At 42.3% G+C, this 13,273-nt stretch overlaps 1 protein-coding gene across 1 annotated transcript in view; it reads right to left on the reverse strand.

The window, feature by feature from the left end:
- LOC101398919 (transport and Golgi organization protein 1 homolog) overlaps positions 1-11,665 on the reverse strand; it is a 35,674-nt gene extending 24,009 nt beyond the window's left edge. The window contains exon 1 of the mRNA XM_087449225.1: positions 11,557-11,665. Coding sequence (XP_087305351.1) covers positions 11,557-11,665 — 109 coding nt within the window. The remainder of the gene's footprint in view (positions 1-11,556) is intronic.
- Positions 11,666-13,273: the final 1,608 nt, after the last annotated feature.

The raw sequence follows: 13,273 nt of genomic DNA on the forward strand, positions 1-13,273 counted from the left end.
AGTCCCGATTCTTGACATTCTGATTTCTCTCAGATTGCAGCTTAACCTGTATACTTTGAACAATGTTATTAATGATTTCATTAGTGCTTTCAAGTGTTTTGATGCTATTCTTTTGATGCTATTCTTTAACAAAACATATAGAGATTAGTAATATTTACTCATTACTTTTACTTCCATTTTCAGAGTGTAATCTAGGAAAAAGAAGGGATTTTTACCTTAAATTTATGTGCTTCATCACAGATTATCTTATTTTGCCTCTTTTTTCTTGAGCACATTTCTTTGCTTCCTTGAGCTACGAATATGTAATAAAAGATTCAGAATTCAAAAATATTAATTACAGTGATAGCAAAACATATCTGCCATGAGTAAGTCCTTACAGAAATAAAAAAATGACGTATTTTACATATAAAAGGCTTCCTTTGGATTTAGGCTGTTATACAATGTAATGAAATGGGACACTAGGATGACAGAAAAGACAGCGAACTAAGTCAACTAGAAGAAAGAGGAAGTACTTCAAGGTGAAGCCAAGAAAATAAAAATTACAGGAGGATTATACCTTCTGTTCACAAATGGATATTTTTTTGACAACTTGTGAGTTTTCTTTCAACTAATTCTTCATCTTCTCGGAAATTTGATGTAAATTAACTAAAAAGAGATAAAAAGCATTTCTCAGATTATTACCAAAACCAATAAAATTGAATTACCCCAATGTGTCAACAGCAAAGGCACATTATTGGCACTATGAGCTAAATAACTTTTTAGCACGACTACGTTCCCCGAAGAAAGCAAGTTTCAGTTAGTGGCATTTTAAATGCAGGAAACAAATATAGAAAGAAGAACCCTATTTCAATGAGATTCCCATTTAATCTTTTTTCAAAGATGGGGAAACAATGTCTTAACCTAACATCCCATCATTAGGCAATATTCTTAGAAAATGTGAACAGTTCAAACAGCCCTGTCATCACCAGAGGGGAAACAGAGAAAATTCAAGCAACCTATGTACTTATATTCTGTCCTCCAATTATCAAATAAAACGAACAGATCAGTGCAACTGCTTTAAAAAACAAGAATCAAAAGGAAAAAGAAAGAAAAATACAAAATACCTGATTTCTTCCAGGTTTTCCCCACCCTTTAATATTACCCAGAGAGATTCCTCTAAATGTCACTGGACAGGCTACTGAAAAGCCTCTCACGCCTTCCTGCTGCCCAGCAGATTCCCCTTCATGAGAGCCAAGGTGGGAGGCTCAGGAGGACAAGGTCTTTGGAATCAAACACACTTGGGTACAATCTCGGTTTTACCACTTAGTCGCTAGAGGACCTGGATAACTCACAATCCCTATAAGACAATATCCTTCAGCCCCAAGGTGAGAATGTTACCAGCCACCATTACAGGAATACAGCACACGTAAAGCACCAGGTTACAGGTAGATAACACATGGAAAGCTCCAGAACAGAGCCCACAGTTCCACACTCCTCTCAGAGTCATTGAATTCTCTCACCTGACCTTATCTTCTATTTGCCCAATGTGAGAGCTCTGATACCCTGGTCACTCTTCTCACCACCAGCACTGCTGCATTCACTGTGACAAACACCAGCAGCTGAGGGCCTACTAAGTGTCAGGCAGCCACCCTGGCTCTCAACAGACAGCACCACTTAATCATCACAGTCTAGGAAGCCCGTACAGAATGTCTTATCCCTATTTTGCATCAGGTTCATTTCCACCCATTCTCCACTGGCATGAGTGGCTCCCTCCGCTTCAGACTCATAACTCAGGGTCGTGACACACATTTTGCCTGGCAATACCTGGGTTTTTCTCTAAGCCATAAACTTCTTGATAGGCTCCAATAGTGTTTCATCATCTCTACATTTCACCAAGAGCCAGGTCATGTCAACGTACTCACTGCAAACTTCAGCCTCATGCCATCACTTGCTTCCTAAACCTTTCTATGCAAAATTAAACTCATCCTATTCTCCTTACTCCCATGATCTGTTCCTCCTGCTGGTCTCTTATCTCAATAGATGGCAATTCCCTCTACATTGTCATTTAGACTCCTACCTGGGAAGAGTAAAATTTTCAAGGTTTAAAATGTCAATTAGACATCAGAAGTCACTGTATTTACTCCCAATTGAATTAAATCCACATCAAACACCAGCACTGAGAAAATGTTACAAAGAAAACTAAAGCCTAAAATCTTACCTTGATATACTTGAGGCTTTATCTAAGAGAAGAAGAAACAAAATTAAATTTGATGTCAAAACTATTATTAGTAGTAAAAATGTATGGTTCCTGATAGAATATCAAAATAATAACTCAATGAAATTATAATTACCATTTTGTTCAGCATAATGATTCATAGGATTAAAAATAAGAAGAAATTATAATTTCCTGTTTAAGTCATGAAACTTCACAAAGTTTGTGCTCTTGATAAAGAGCACAAAGTAACTAACTTATTGTTGACCAAAAGATCTGTTTACCTTCTGCTAAATGAACACTGAACATTTCATTTTCATAATGAACGTGGCAGGCATTTTTATAAACACACCAATGCATCATTTACTTGAATTTTTTTTCAACCCCAATATCCACACTGACATTCAGAACATGGGATTGTTTTAAAAGCATCCAAAAAAATTCAAATAAAAAAGAGAGGAAAATCTTTGTACTAAGATATGCCTCTTTCACTCACTAGAAAGCTTTTCTGAAATCTTACAGAGTTGGCTGTTTGCTGAATTGATAAAGAATTACAGCACATCAGGTCCTATGATTTTCTCAGGCCACTAAAAACAGAGGGTCATCAAATGAGAAATGGAGTGGGAGATGGCTAGAGAACAAGCACAATCAACAACAGAAATGACAGCTAAGATTCCAAGAAAGGGCAAAAAGTTCTTCCCAGATAGGAGTCATCCCCTGTAGAATTATAGCTCCATAAAATCCAGACAGAATCCCATTTTAATACCATGGAAAGATTCATTTTCTTGACCCCTAAAACATATTTTCCCTTTAAAAAGTTTTAAACGATGATCAGATGCTGAGGCCAGTCCAAAAATCTTGCCAAGATATTGGAATATCATTACAGTATCAAAAGTCATGCATAATAATGTTGTTATAAGACAATGCATCCATGGAGGGCAAATGGAAAATCATGGATATTCCTTCAACTTCACATGATGCTCAGGAAACAGTGAGCTTCCCTGTCCCTTGTCACCCAACCCAACAGCAGGGGCAAGTGGAACGAGGGATGGGCTCCTAAAATAGTTAATATTTATGTTTTCTTTTTAAAGGGCAGGGTTTATAAATTGTAGTTTTATCATTAAGAATATATTGTTGTCTTACTCACTGAGTTCTTTTTAGAGTATTTTACAAAGTTAACTTCCATTTCAAACATTTTTATCTTCAAGTTAGTAATCTAAAGGAAATAAATAAAACAACAAGACTCCTAGATTCAAGTTTAGCTTGTAAGGTGCTTGGAAGTTGTCACTCCTGTCCACATAACAAGAAAAAAGGTGAACAAATTTAAGGTCAAAAACTCTTCATAGATGTATCAGAGAACTGATGTGAGAGGGCCTACTCTTGCCTGCAGAATTAGAGAACCACACTGGCAGGTACAGACGGTCACCACTTATTGGAGCAGAAGCCCAAGGTCAGAAATCTCTGTGGGAACAAGAACACCATGGTAGGAAAACTTATACTGTAATTGATGAATTCCTGGAGGCTCATTGTAGACAAGCAAGAGACTTAAAAATGCCAGAGCGCCCAATCTCGAGGGGTTCCCATACTTGTGTGAGTTTTATCTCCAGGAATCCTAACAGGCTCTTACAGTAAATATTGGAGAAAAATCCCCTCATGCTATTGGCAGAGACAGGGGAAAAATAGTCATTTAGAAATAAATTCATAGTATTCTGTTATTCTTAAAAAGACCTTCCCACAAGAGAAACTACTTTAGCAGAGACTTACTGGTGTTTTTCCAAAGACTAAGTGACCTAGTTGAAGGGAAATACCCAACTCCAGAGCTCTCTCTTCATCCTGTCTCACCTAAGAGTAAACTCAGCCTAACCCCTAGCCAGATAAATATAAATCCTCAGACTAAAGGCCTATTTACCTCAATTGTTCTTTTAAACCAGGACATGATATCCAGCTCTCAAATAAACCTTAAAAGGCAGACTAAAAGAAAAAACCACACAGTTTGAACACAGAGAGCAAGCAATAGAATTACACTCAGTATGGCAGAGATGATGGAATTATCAGGCTAAGAATTGAAAACCGTGATGATTAACATGCTAAGGGCTCTAGCAAAAAAAGTGGACAACATGCAAGAAGAGATGGTGAACATAAGAAGAGATGAAAATTATAAGGATCAAAAAGAAATTCTAGAAATCAAAAACACCATAACAGAAATGAAGAATGTCTTAGAAGTTTTCATTAACAGACTCGACATAGCTGAGCAAAGAATCAATGAGCTTGAGAAATGCCAGTAGAAACTTCCAAAACAGAAATGCAAAGAAAAAACCCCAAAATACAGCACAGAAAATCCAAGATCAGTGGGACAATTACAAAAGATGTAACATATACATTATGGGAATATCAGGAGAAGAAAGAAAAGGAAGAAATATTTGAAGCAATAATGACTGATGATTTTCCAAAATTAATGATAGACACCAAACCATAGATCCAGGCAGCTCAAAGAATTCCAAAGAGGATAAATACCAAATAAGAAAAAAATGTACACCTAGACACATAATATTGAAACTACAGAAAAGCAAAGGCAAAGAAAAGATTTGAAAGAAGCCAAGGGTGGGGCAGGGGTAGGCGGTATAACATTTCACCCGCAGAGGAACAAGCATAAGAAATACATCTGACTTCACTTCAGAAACAGTACAATCAACAAGAAAGTAGAATAAAATAATTAAAATGTTAAAAGAAAGGAACCATCAACCAGTTTCTGTAAGCCAGTGAAAGTGAACTTATCCTTCAAAACAACACTACAGAGTAAGGAAAATTATCAGGGATAATGAGGAGCTTTAATGGTAAAGGGGTCAATTCTCCAAGAAGACATAGCAATCCCTAATACGTATGTATTAACAATAGTGTCAAAATACATGAGGCAAAAACTGGTAGAATTGCTAGGAGAAATAGAGGAATACATTATTAGAGCTGGAGACTTCAACACCTTCTGTCAGTCATTGACAGATCCAGCTTACAGAAATTCAATGAGAATACAGTTGAACTGAACAGCACCTTCAATCAACTGGATCTATTGACATCTGTAGAAGACTTCATCCAACCGCACAATATACATTCTTCTCAAGTTCACATAGAACATATTCGTTCAGATACACCAGATACAGAGCCAAAAAATACAACTTAACAAATTTAAAGTACTAGAAATCATAGAAACTGTGTTCTCAGACCATTATGGATTTAAACTAGAAATCAATAAAAGAAAGATGGCTGGAAAACTACAAAAAATTTAGAGACTAAATAACACACTTTTAAAGAACACAGGGGTCAAAGAAGACATCTCAACAGAAATTTAAAAATAATTCAATCTAAATGATAATGAAAATAGGACTTATTAAAATTTGTGGGATGCAGTGAAAGCAGTACTTAGAGAGATATTTGTAGTATTGAATGAAATAAAAGGTCCAGTGACTGTCAAAATTCGTACTCATTTATGATTAAAAGTCTATCCTTAAAGTACTTTAGTATACTCACAGCAAGGACAGTTCTCCAGAGGAAAATTAAAAATGCAGAAATTCCCAAAGAAGTAATAATAATGGTCAACTTCCTCAGAATTCCAAAAACATCGGGCCCAAGACGGAAATGGTCAGGCAGAATATGGACTGGCTGAAATAATAATGGAGATCATGAGGAACCTCAAAGACATTTACAATACATCTGTCACAACGAGTCATCTTTAGAAACCCTAAACCAGCCTCCAGGAGGTACCCACACCCTCAAATGTCTCCCCTTGGAGGAGAGGGAGGACAGATAGATTAAAAGGAGCAGGAAGAAACTTTTGGGAGTGATGGGTGTGTTTACTGTCTTAATGTGGTGATGGTTTCATTGCTGCATACATATGTGAAATATCAACAAATTGTTATTATACTTAAATTACTACCACACTTAAGCTGTAGGAAAAAAATCTAATACGCATACTGTTAGAGATTTTATTTTGCTGACAAACACATTGCAAATCTTTTTTAAAATAGTTAACAGAACTTAAACTATGAATTTATAAGCCAATTAAAATCGAAAAATAATTAAAATTAAACTTAGAGTGGATGGGAAGCCTAGGTCTTCTATTGTATATTCATGAAGTACGTGGATAAAATTATTGGGGAACATCTCCAAAAATATACTGAAATGTATGGATGAATGGGAAAAATAACAATCAAAAATGTGTGTTAAAGATACAAATGAGAATAATAGAGAGAGAGATGTCTATAGAAATGCACATAACTGAGAGATATGGGCAGCTGCTATTATAATAACACTGGGATTATTACTCCCACAAAAATTAATTCATTCCAGATTTTTGTTTAGCCCAAGTTTCTAAAACTTGGTTTTAGGTTTTCTTTCAATGTTCACTTTGATTCTGAACCAGAGCACATAATGTCAGATTTCAGAAATACGTAAAGATTTGCATAACAGTGTGATCTTGAATATTATAATTAAAACTATGAGAATTGAAGTCAGTTAAAAACACACTTCCAAATAGCCAACAAAAAGAATTCACATTCGAATCTCATAATATTGCATCTAAATCAATCAATAGCAACCATGAAAATTAATTTATAAAAGAATACAAAATTTCTAGAATGTATGTTCACCAAAACAAAAAGCAAACATTGTTTTACAAAACCTAGATATGTAAGTATTTTAGAAGAAAATAAACTCATGATGTAATTCATACTAATCCATATACCAAGATTCAGTTTTGTGCAAATAAAACCTCCCTAGAAAGTGGCCTCTGAAATCGATAACGTTTTCATCTTCAGCCCTCACAGCTGGGGTCAGTCAAATGTGTGCTCGTGGGAAACATACACTGTCTTTGAAGTCACCACTGTCTGAGAGAGCAGTAGCTCAGCACAATGGTTAGACATGTGGATCAAACGCACAAAAAAGACAAAGATCATTTTGTCACTACCTGGTAAAACATCCCCAGTCATGGGCACTCTTGTTACATCTGGCAACTGTCAGGAGCTGATATCAGTAGTTCACTCCTACCTAGATTCAATCCAATGGGGTCAATAAGCTGAGGTTCTGATATTCAATGACGATGAGCATGGGTGGATGTGGGAAATGCAAGACATGTGAGTTTATCCAGGTGCTCCAAGATGAGGTAGGAAAGAGAGCTTAACTCATCTATGAGAATGCAGCCTAGGTAGAGGGGGGGGAAATTCCAACAAAGACTATCAAGGAATTTCCTCCTTCATAGACTCAAAGGAAACAGAACAGATTCTTCTTTGATGAGAGGTATTTTTTGGGATGATTCCTGACCACTGGACCTTTCCAGATCCCTAAGAATGTGGTGCATGCCAATCAAAACAAATCTACTTATCTCTAAGAGCTGTTCTGAGTCTTTCTCTCTCCTCTGAGGGTAGAGGTGTTTTTTAATGAGAGAATAGGAAAACTTTCACAGAAGGAATCAGTAATTTCTTTAAATTTGGACAATCCTAAGGACATTAAGGACCCTTTTTGCTTTGAGTAAATCAACACTCTGGACATGAACACTTTACGAAGGAAAGGATAACTCATTCACCTCCTGGTCATGTCACTCCTAATGATTTCCCCATTATAAACATCCCAGCAGGATGCAGCCACTTATTTTCTGATGGACTTCTCAGGGCTCCCATCAACCTGGTTGGACACAGAGTTCCTGGGGGCAGCTTCCAAGAGCAGAAAGGAAGGGACGACTCAAAAGTTGCTAAAAGTCAACAAGCCAGAAAGCACCGAGCACAAAAGACATTTCACTTTTTAAGAGACTAGCACCAACACCAATGCTTAGACACCACTGTTCCCAGGGCTGCCAGCCTTCACATATATGAATCACGTACTTATAGGGAAACAAACTACACAAGAGATGGACCCTACACCTGCATAGCTTGAAGCAGGATGTTGACAAGGCTTCCAGGAGCCTAACTCCCATGACTCCTATTAAATAAGAGTTCCTTACATTTTTAAAAACAACTTTATTGAGCTATAATTCACATAACTTACAATTCTCCTATTGAAGACATACAACTCAACAGCTTTCAGTATATTCACAAATCCTTCCTTCTTGACACTACAAAGTTACCATTTTCAGGTTTCCATCCTGTTGACCCTGCTGTGTTTGGTCCAAGCAATGCTGACAGGACCTAGAACTTGATGTGGACAGCTGTGGCCAGAACCCATTCAGGCTGGTCAAGCAACCTGGCCTGAGGTCCTCAGTCTTCAAGAATGTCTGAGTTCCCATCCAGGAACCCATGAAAAAGCTGTTATTTAATCACCATCTGGAAGAGCCCAATAAGGAGGAGGAAACATCTGACGCCAATGTTTACTCACATTTGTGTCTGGGTAACCGGGAAACCCGAGCAGGAGGAGCCAGAAGATCAACCTCTGCGCCTCTGTGTTTTGGTCCTCTCAGGGGACCTGTGGTCACAAGGAAGGAGGTGTGGAGGGAGGGATGCAAAGGGCGTGATGGGAGAGGTGGTGGAAGAAGTGGGTGCGGGGACAGGTGGGGAGGGGGCATGGGGAGAGGTTGGAATTGGGGGTGGGATTGAGGAGTGAGTGTGGCAGGAAGAGGGCTTTTGGGCACCTGGGAGGAGGAGAAGAGGGGTGTCAGGGAAAGTACTGGGTCAGATCAAGTCCTAGAGGGGAAGGAGGAGGGTTCAGACAGGTCAGTAGGTCAGTAGGTCAGCAGGACACAAGGAGCAGTGAAGTGGACTCTCAGGAGCAGTTGGAGGGGACGAGGGCTTCATCTTCCTCCGAGTCTTCTCCTCTCTGGGCGCTGCCTTTGCAACCCCGATGCTTTATACTCGCCTTTGACCAATCCCCTGCCTTCACCCCTGGGTCATCACAGAGGACACCCCATGTGACCTCATTTTTTGAATGAATTTTCCCCACTGCCCAACCAAGAGCCATCCCAATGACAGGTCCTCTCTGGAACGTTCACAGATCTTCTGGTTTCTGGTCCGTCCCCTGTCCCCCACTTCTGGCACTCCCTCCTTCCTTTCTGACCGCCTAAGGTTTCCAATGGCCATTGGCTGAAAAGCATACAAAGCAAAAGATGAGCGAAGTGAGAGAACAATCAGATACGCAAGCAGAGTGGAAGGTTCTCACCCCCCTCTCAGCAACTCATACCATAAGCAGACAGAACATCAGTAAGATGCAGAAGATCTTAACAGCAAACCTTCTTAATCATGTAGATGTATCCATATATCCATCTATACCCATATAACAACTGTTGAGGGCACACTAATTTAAGTAGATATGATACATTTACTAAATTAACTATTTTTATTTTGTCCATACAGCAAATTTTAATATATTTCAGAGGAATGAAATCACACCGAGCACATTTCTGGTTATGTAATTGTGCTAGAAGTCACTGAAAGAAAGCTAACTAGAAATTCCCACATGTTTGGAAACTGAGAAGTACCTTTATAAATGAAATATGAGTGTAAGAAGAAATCCCAAAGGAAAAGAGGCTACATTTGAACTGAATGATAGGATCATGATTAAATGGTGATAAAATATGTCTTCTTTTAGGCAGGATATTCCACTTAGTGTGACAAGACTGTATGATCTCAAAATCATTCCTAATTAACCAGACATTTTCACACCTGAAACAACGGTGAATATGTCACTTATCTATGTCACCCTGCTACCTGTTAGCACGGGCTTTACATTATGAACCTCAGTGGGGAAAATCCAAGCTGACGCTCATGATTGATCTCCCGGGATCTCCAGGAAAGTCAGCATTTTAAGAGAAAAAGTTCATCATCTTCTCTCCTGGGGGACCTGGGGACAACATCCAGAGCACTTGGCAGCACCAGGAGTGATGGGCGGGGAGAGCCAAGCAAGTGGGTAGGGGCCCAGGGACCCAGGTGACTGGGACAAACCCCACTGGTGATCATCTCTCCTGGGCCCCATCCTGAACTTCCTAAGGTGCTGTTCTGCATGACTGCACACAGTGTTTCCCCAACTCATTCAGGCCCATGGCAGCTTAAAATCATTGCTTTAAATCCCACCACTTTTTATTATTATGTAAATTTATACTAAACAGGAAACATTCTACCACTGTTGTAATGGAAAATCAATGTTTTTTACCATAAATATAAAGAAACCATTAAAAGAAAAGCAAGCAAAATCAAAACAAAACAAGGACAACAAAACAACAGTGCATATTAAATTCTGTTGAGATGCTGTTGCCTGCCTGAAGAGCCCCAGAGGGGGCCTGTCCTGGTTATACAAGGAGAGATCAGTACAGAAGGGGCGGAAGTCAGACTAGCCCAGAAGTGAATGGGAGAGAGGCCCAGCCTGTCAGGGACTGGGGGCTTCCAGGAAGGGTGCCAGGGTCACCCTGATCACAGCTCCAGCAGAGAGGAGGGAAAGAAGGAGAAGTGACAGAGCTTGGGGGCCTGGAACAGGTCATTCATGTAGCCAAGGAAGTGCTTGTTCCCCAAAGCCAGTGTCAGCCTCATGCAGGGGAGCCCCTCATGACCCCTGGAGGCCAGGCCAGGAGCCTTGGGCTCAAAGCCCAGCTGTGCTGCTTCCCAGCTGTGTGACCCTGAGCGGGTTTCCTTCATTAAAATGGGAGTGTCCATGCCTGTGTCCAAAGACTGTCACAAGGACAAGAAGCAGCCACGTGCTGAGCCCCTGAGCACATCAGCATCATCATCTCCCAGGGGCATCTGTCCTCCCAGAACTGGCGCCTTTGAAGGTGTGCAGCCATTAAAGGGAACAATGATACAACCAATGGCCCCTCCTGTTACGGGCCTGTGCTAAACACAGCACTATGCAGGCATCATGTCATGGGGTCCTGAGGTCAGTACCATCTCTATCCCCCTCGCACAGATGGGGAGTCAGGTTCAGAGTGGTCAGGGAGAGGGCTGTACCCAGGCTGAGAAAAAGGTCAGAGGTGACTTGGGTCTGGGAGGGGATGTTGGGAGAGGGGGAGGCTGAGGCCTGGAGCCTCCAGAGGGAGAAGGGGCCAGAGAGAAGATTTGCCCAGGGCCCAGCTTTGCTTGGGGTGTGCCCTGCTCTGAAGACGAGGCCAAACCTGGCAGCCATGGTCACACCCATTGCTCCTCGACCTGGGACCAGTGGTCAGTCATTGCTGTGCTGATGATAATATTGTCATATAATAGCCCTGCTGATGTGTTATTGTTGTTGTTATTGTGGGAGAGGGTGAAGCCCACTCTGACACATGGCAGGGTCCTGGGGAGGCTCGCCTCTCTCTCTCTCTTCTCCTGGGGATCTGCTAAGCTCCACGCAACACCTCCACTCTAAGTGCGCCCTGTCAGGGTCCCTGTCCCTACCCTGGGCCCTTGTCCCCAGAGCAACCCTACCCTGGTCATTCTCTGGCATCTCAGCACCCAGGTATAGCCTTCCAGGAGGCCCTGGCATGGGGCAGATGTCCAGCACTCGGGTTGGAACCAGGAAAACACCCCCTTCCATGTCAGCTTAGGTAGGGCAGGTCATGCCAGGGTCTATTCATCCTGTCTGCCTGCGGTGGCCTCCACTGAGTGCCAGAGCTCTCTGTTTGCGCTGTGGGCTGGGGTAGGGAAGTGAGGGTCTGGGAGTGTGTGTGTGTGCATGTGTGTTTGGTTGTGTAATTTTGCATTATGGACCTGCGAGTCTGAGTTTCTGTGTGTGAGTATTGATCGTGGACGTGAGTTTTCCACTGTGTGGCACTCTCTGTGTGTCTCTGTGTGCATTTGTGTGTCTGTGTCTGATATCTGTGAATGTGTGTATGCTGGTCGTGCAAATCTGTCTCTGGGCATGTGTGTCCCTGCTGGAGCATCTGTGTGTGTCTGTGTTTTATATCTCTGTGTGTGTTGGTTGTGTGTGTGAATTTGCTGCCCCTTTGGGTGTTCCTGATTGTATCTCTGTGTGTATGTGTGTGTCTACTGCGTGTAGGGTCTGCCCTGTGGGGCTGTCTCATGTGGCCCTGAGTGTGTGTGTCTGTGTTCTCAGGGGTCGTTGCCTGTGTCTGCAGTGTGGGTCTGTGTGTGAGCCTGTCCATGAGCCCTATGCCTGAGTCCCCAGGTGAGGATGGGGGTGATTATGTGCCTGTGCGTCTCTGTGCTTGTGGTGTCTTATTTCCCTGTGAGTGTGTGTCTGTGCACCCCAGAAATGGGCAGCCACAGAGGGGATCACTCCAAGGGTGACCCAGTGGTGGGTGAGAAGGAGAAAATATGTGCTTCTCCCACCCCCAGGCTCGGCCCCTCTGCCCCTGCTCCTCCCAGCCTCTGGTTTTCCCCCCAGTGGTCCCATCTCAGGCCCCAAGGACGGATGGAGTAAAGGATCAGTTCACAGGACCCGAGACCAGGGGGTCAGGGGGGCTCTGGATAGCAGGAGGGGGTTATAGAGTGTGGGGGAGGGGTGTGTGGCGAGGACACTGGGCACCTGGGAAAGAGCTGGGGGAGTCCTGGGCCCTGGGGAGAGATGAGCGGGTGGGCTCATGTGGGGGAAAGCTGAGGGGTGAAAGCCTCTGGGTATGAATGAGGGACCGGGTACCTCTGGAGAGGTCTGGAAGAGTCCTATGGGACTCCTGGGTTCCCAGAGAGCAGGTCCCTCACTCACCCATGCGGGACCTAGGCTGGGACCTAGGAGAGACTGGTGCCTGGGGCTGCTTGGAGCATCTCTCTTGGACCTCTGAGTCCTGGCCATCTACTGGGTCCACAGGGCCACGAAGGAAGCTGAGGCCAGCAGGGAGAATCAGGCCCTGGGCTCTCTCCAGTGCGGATTGGGGAGAATTATGGAGGAACCACATTTAGCACAGGTTCATCCACAGAATTAATGCATGACACAGGGGCACCGTTGATGTTCATATTCGCATTTTATTACCTCCAGCCCCAATCTGTGTGCTCATCTGGGCAATCCAGAAGGAACAGGAGACTCGGAGGAAGAAGAGTGACTGATATTAATCTGAAAGAAACAAAAATGCGGAAATATTGGCACTCCTGATATCCTTCCAAATCAACTCTCTCAACACCCCCATCCTCACCCTCGCCATATGGGAAAACTGAGGTGGCCAGGGATTTACCCAAAGTCACACAGTGG

Source organism: Ceratotherium simum, chromosome 26 (genome assembly GCF_057802395.1).
Source record: "Ceratotherium simum simum isolate JZ-2026a chromosome 26, ASM5780239v1, whole genome shotgun sequence".
NCBI lineage: Eukaryota > Metazoa > Chordata > Mammalia > Perissodactyla > Rhinocerotidae > Ceratotherium > Ceratotherium simum.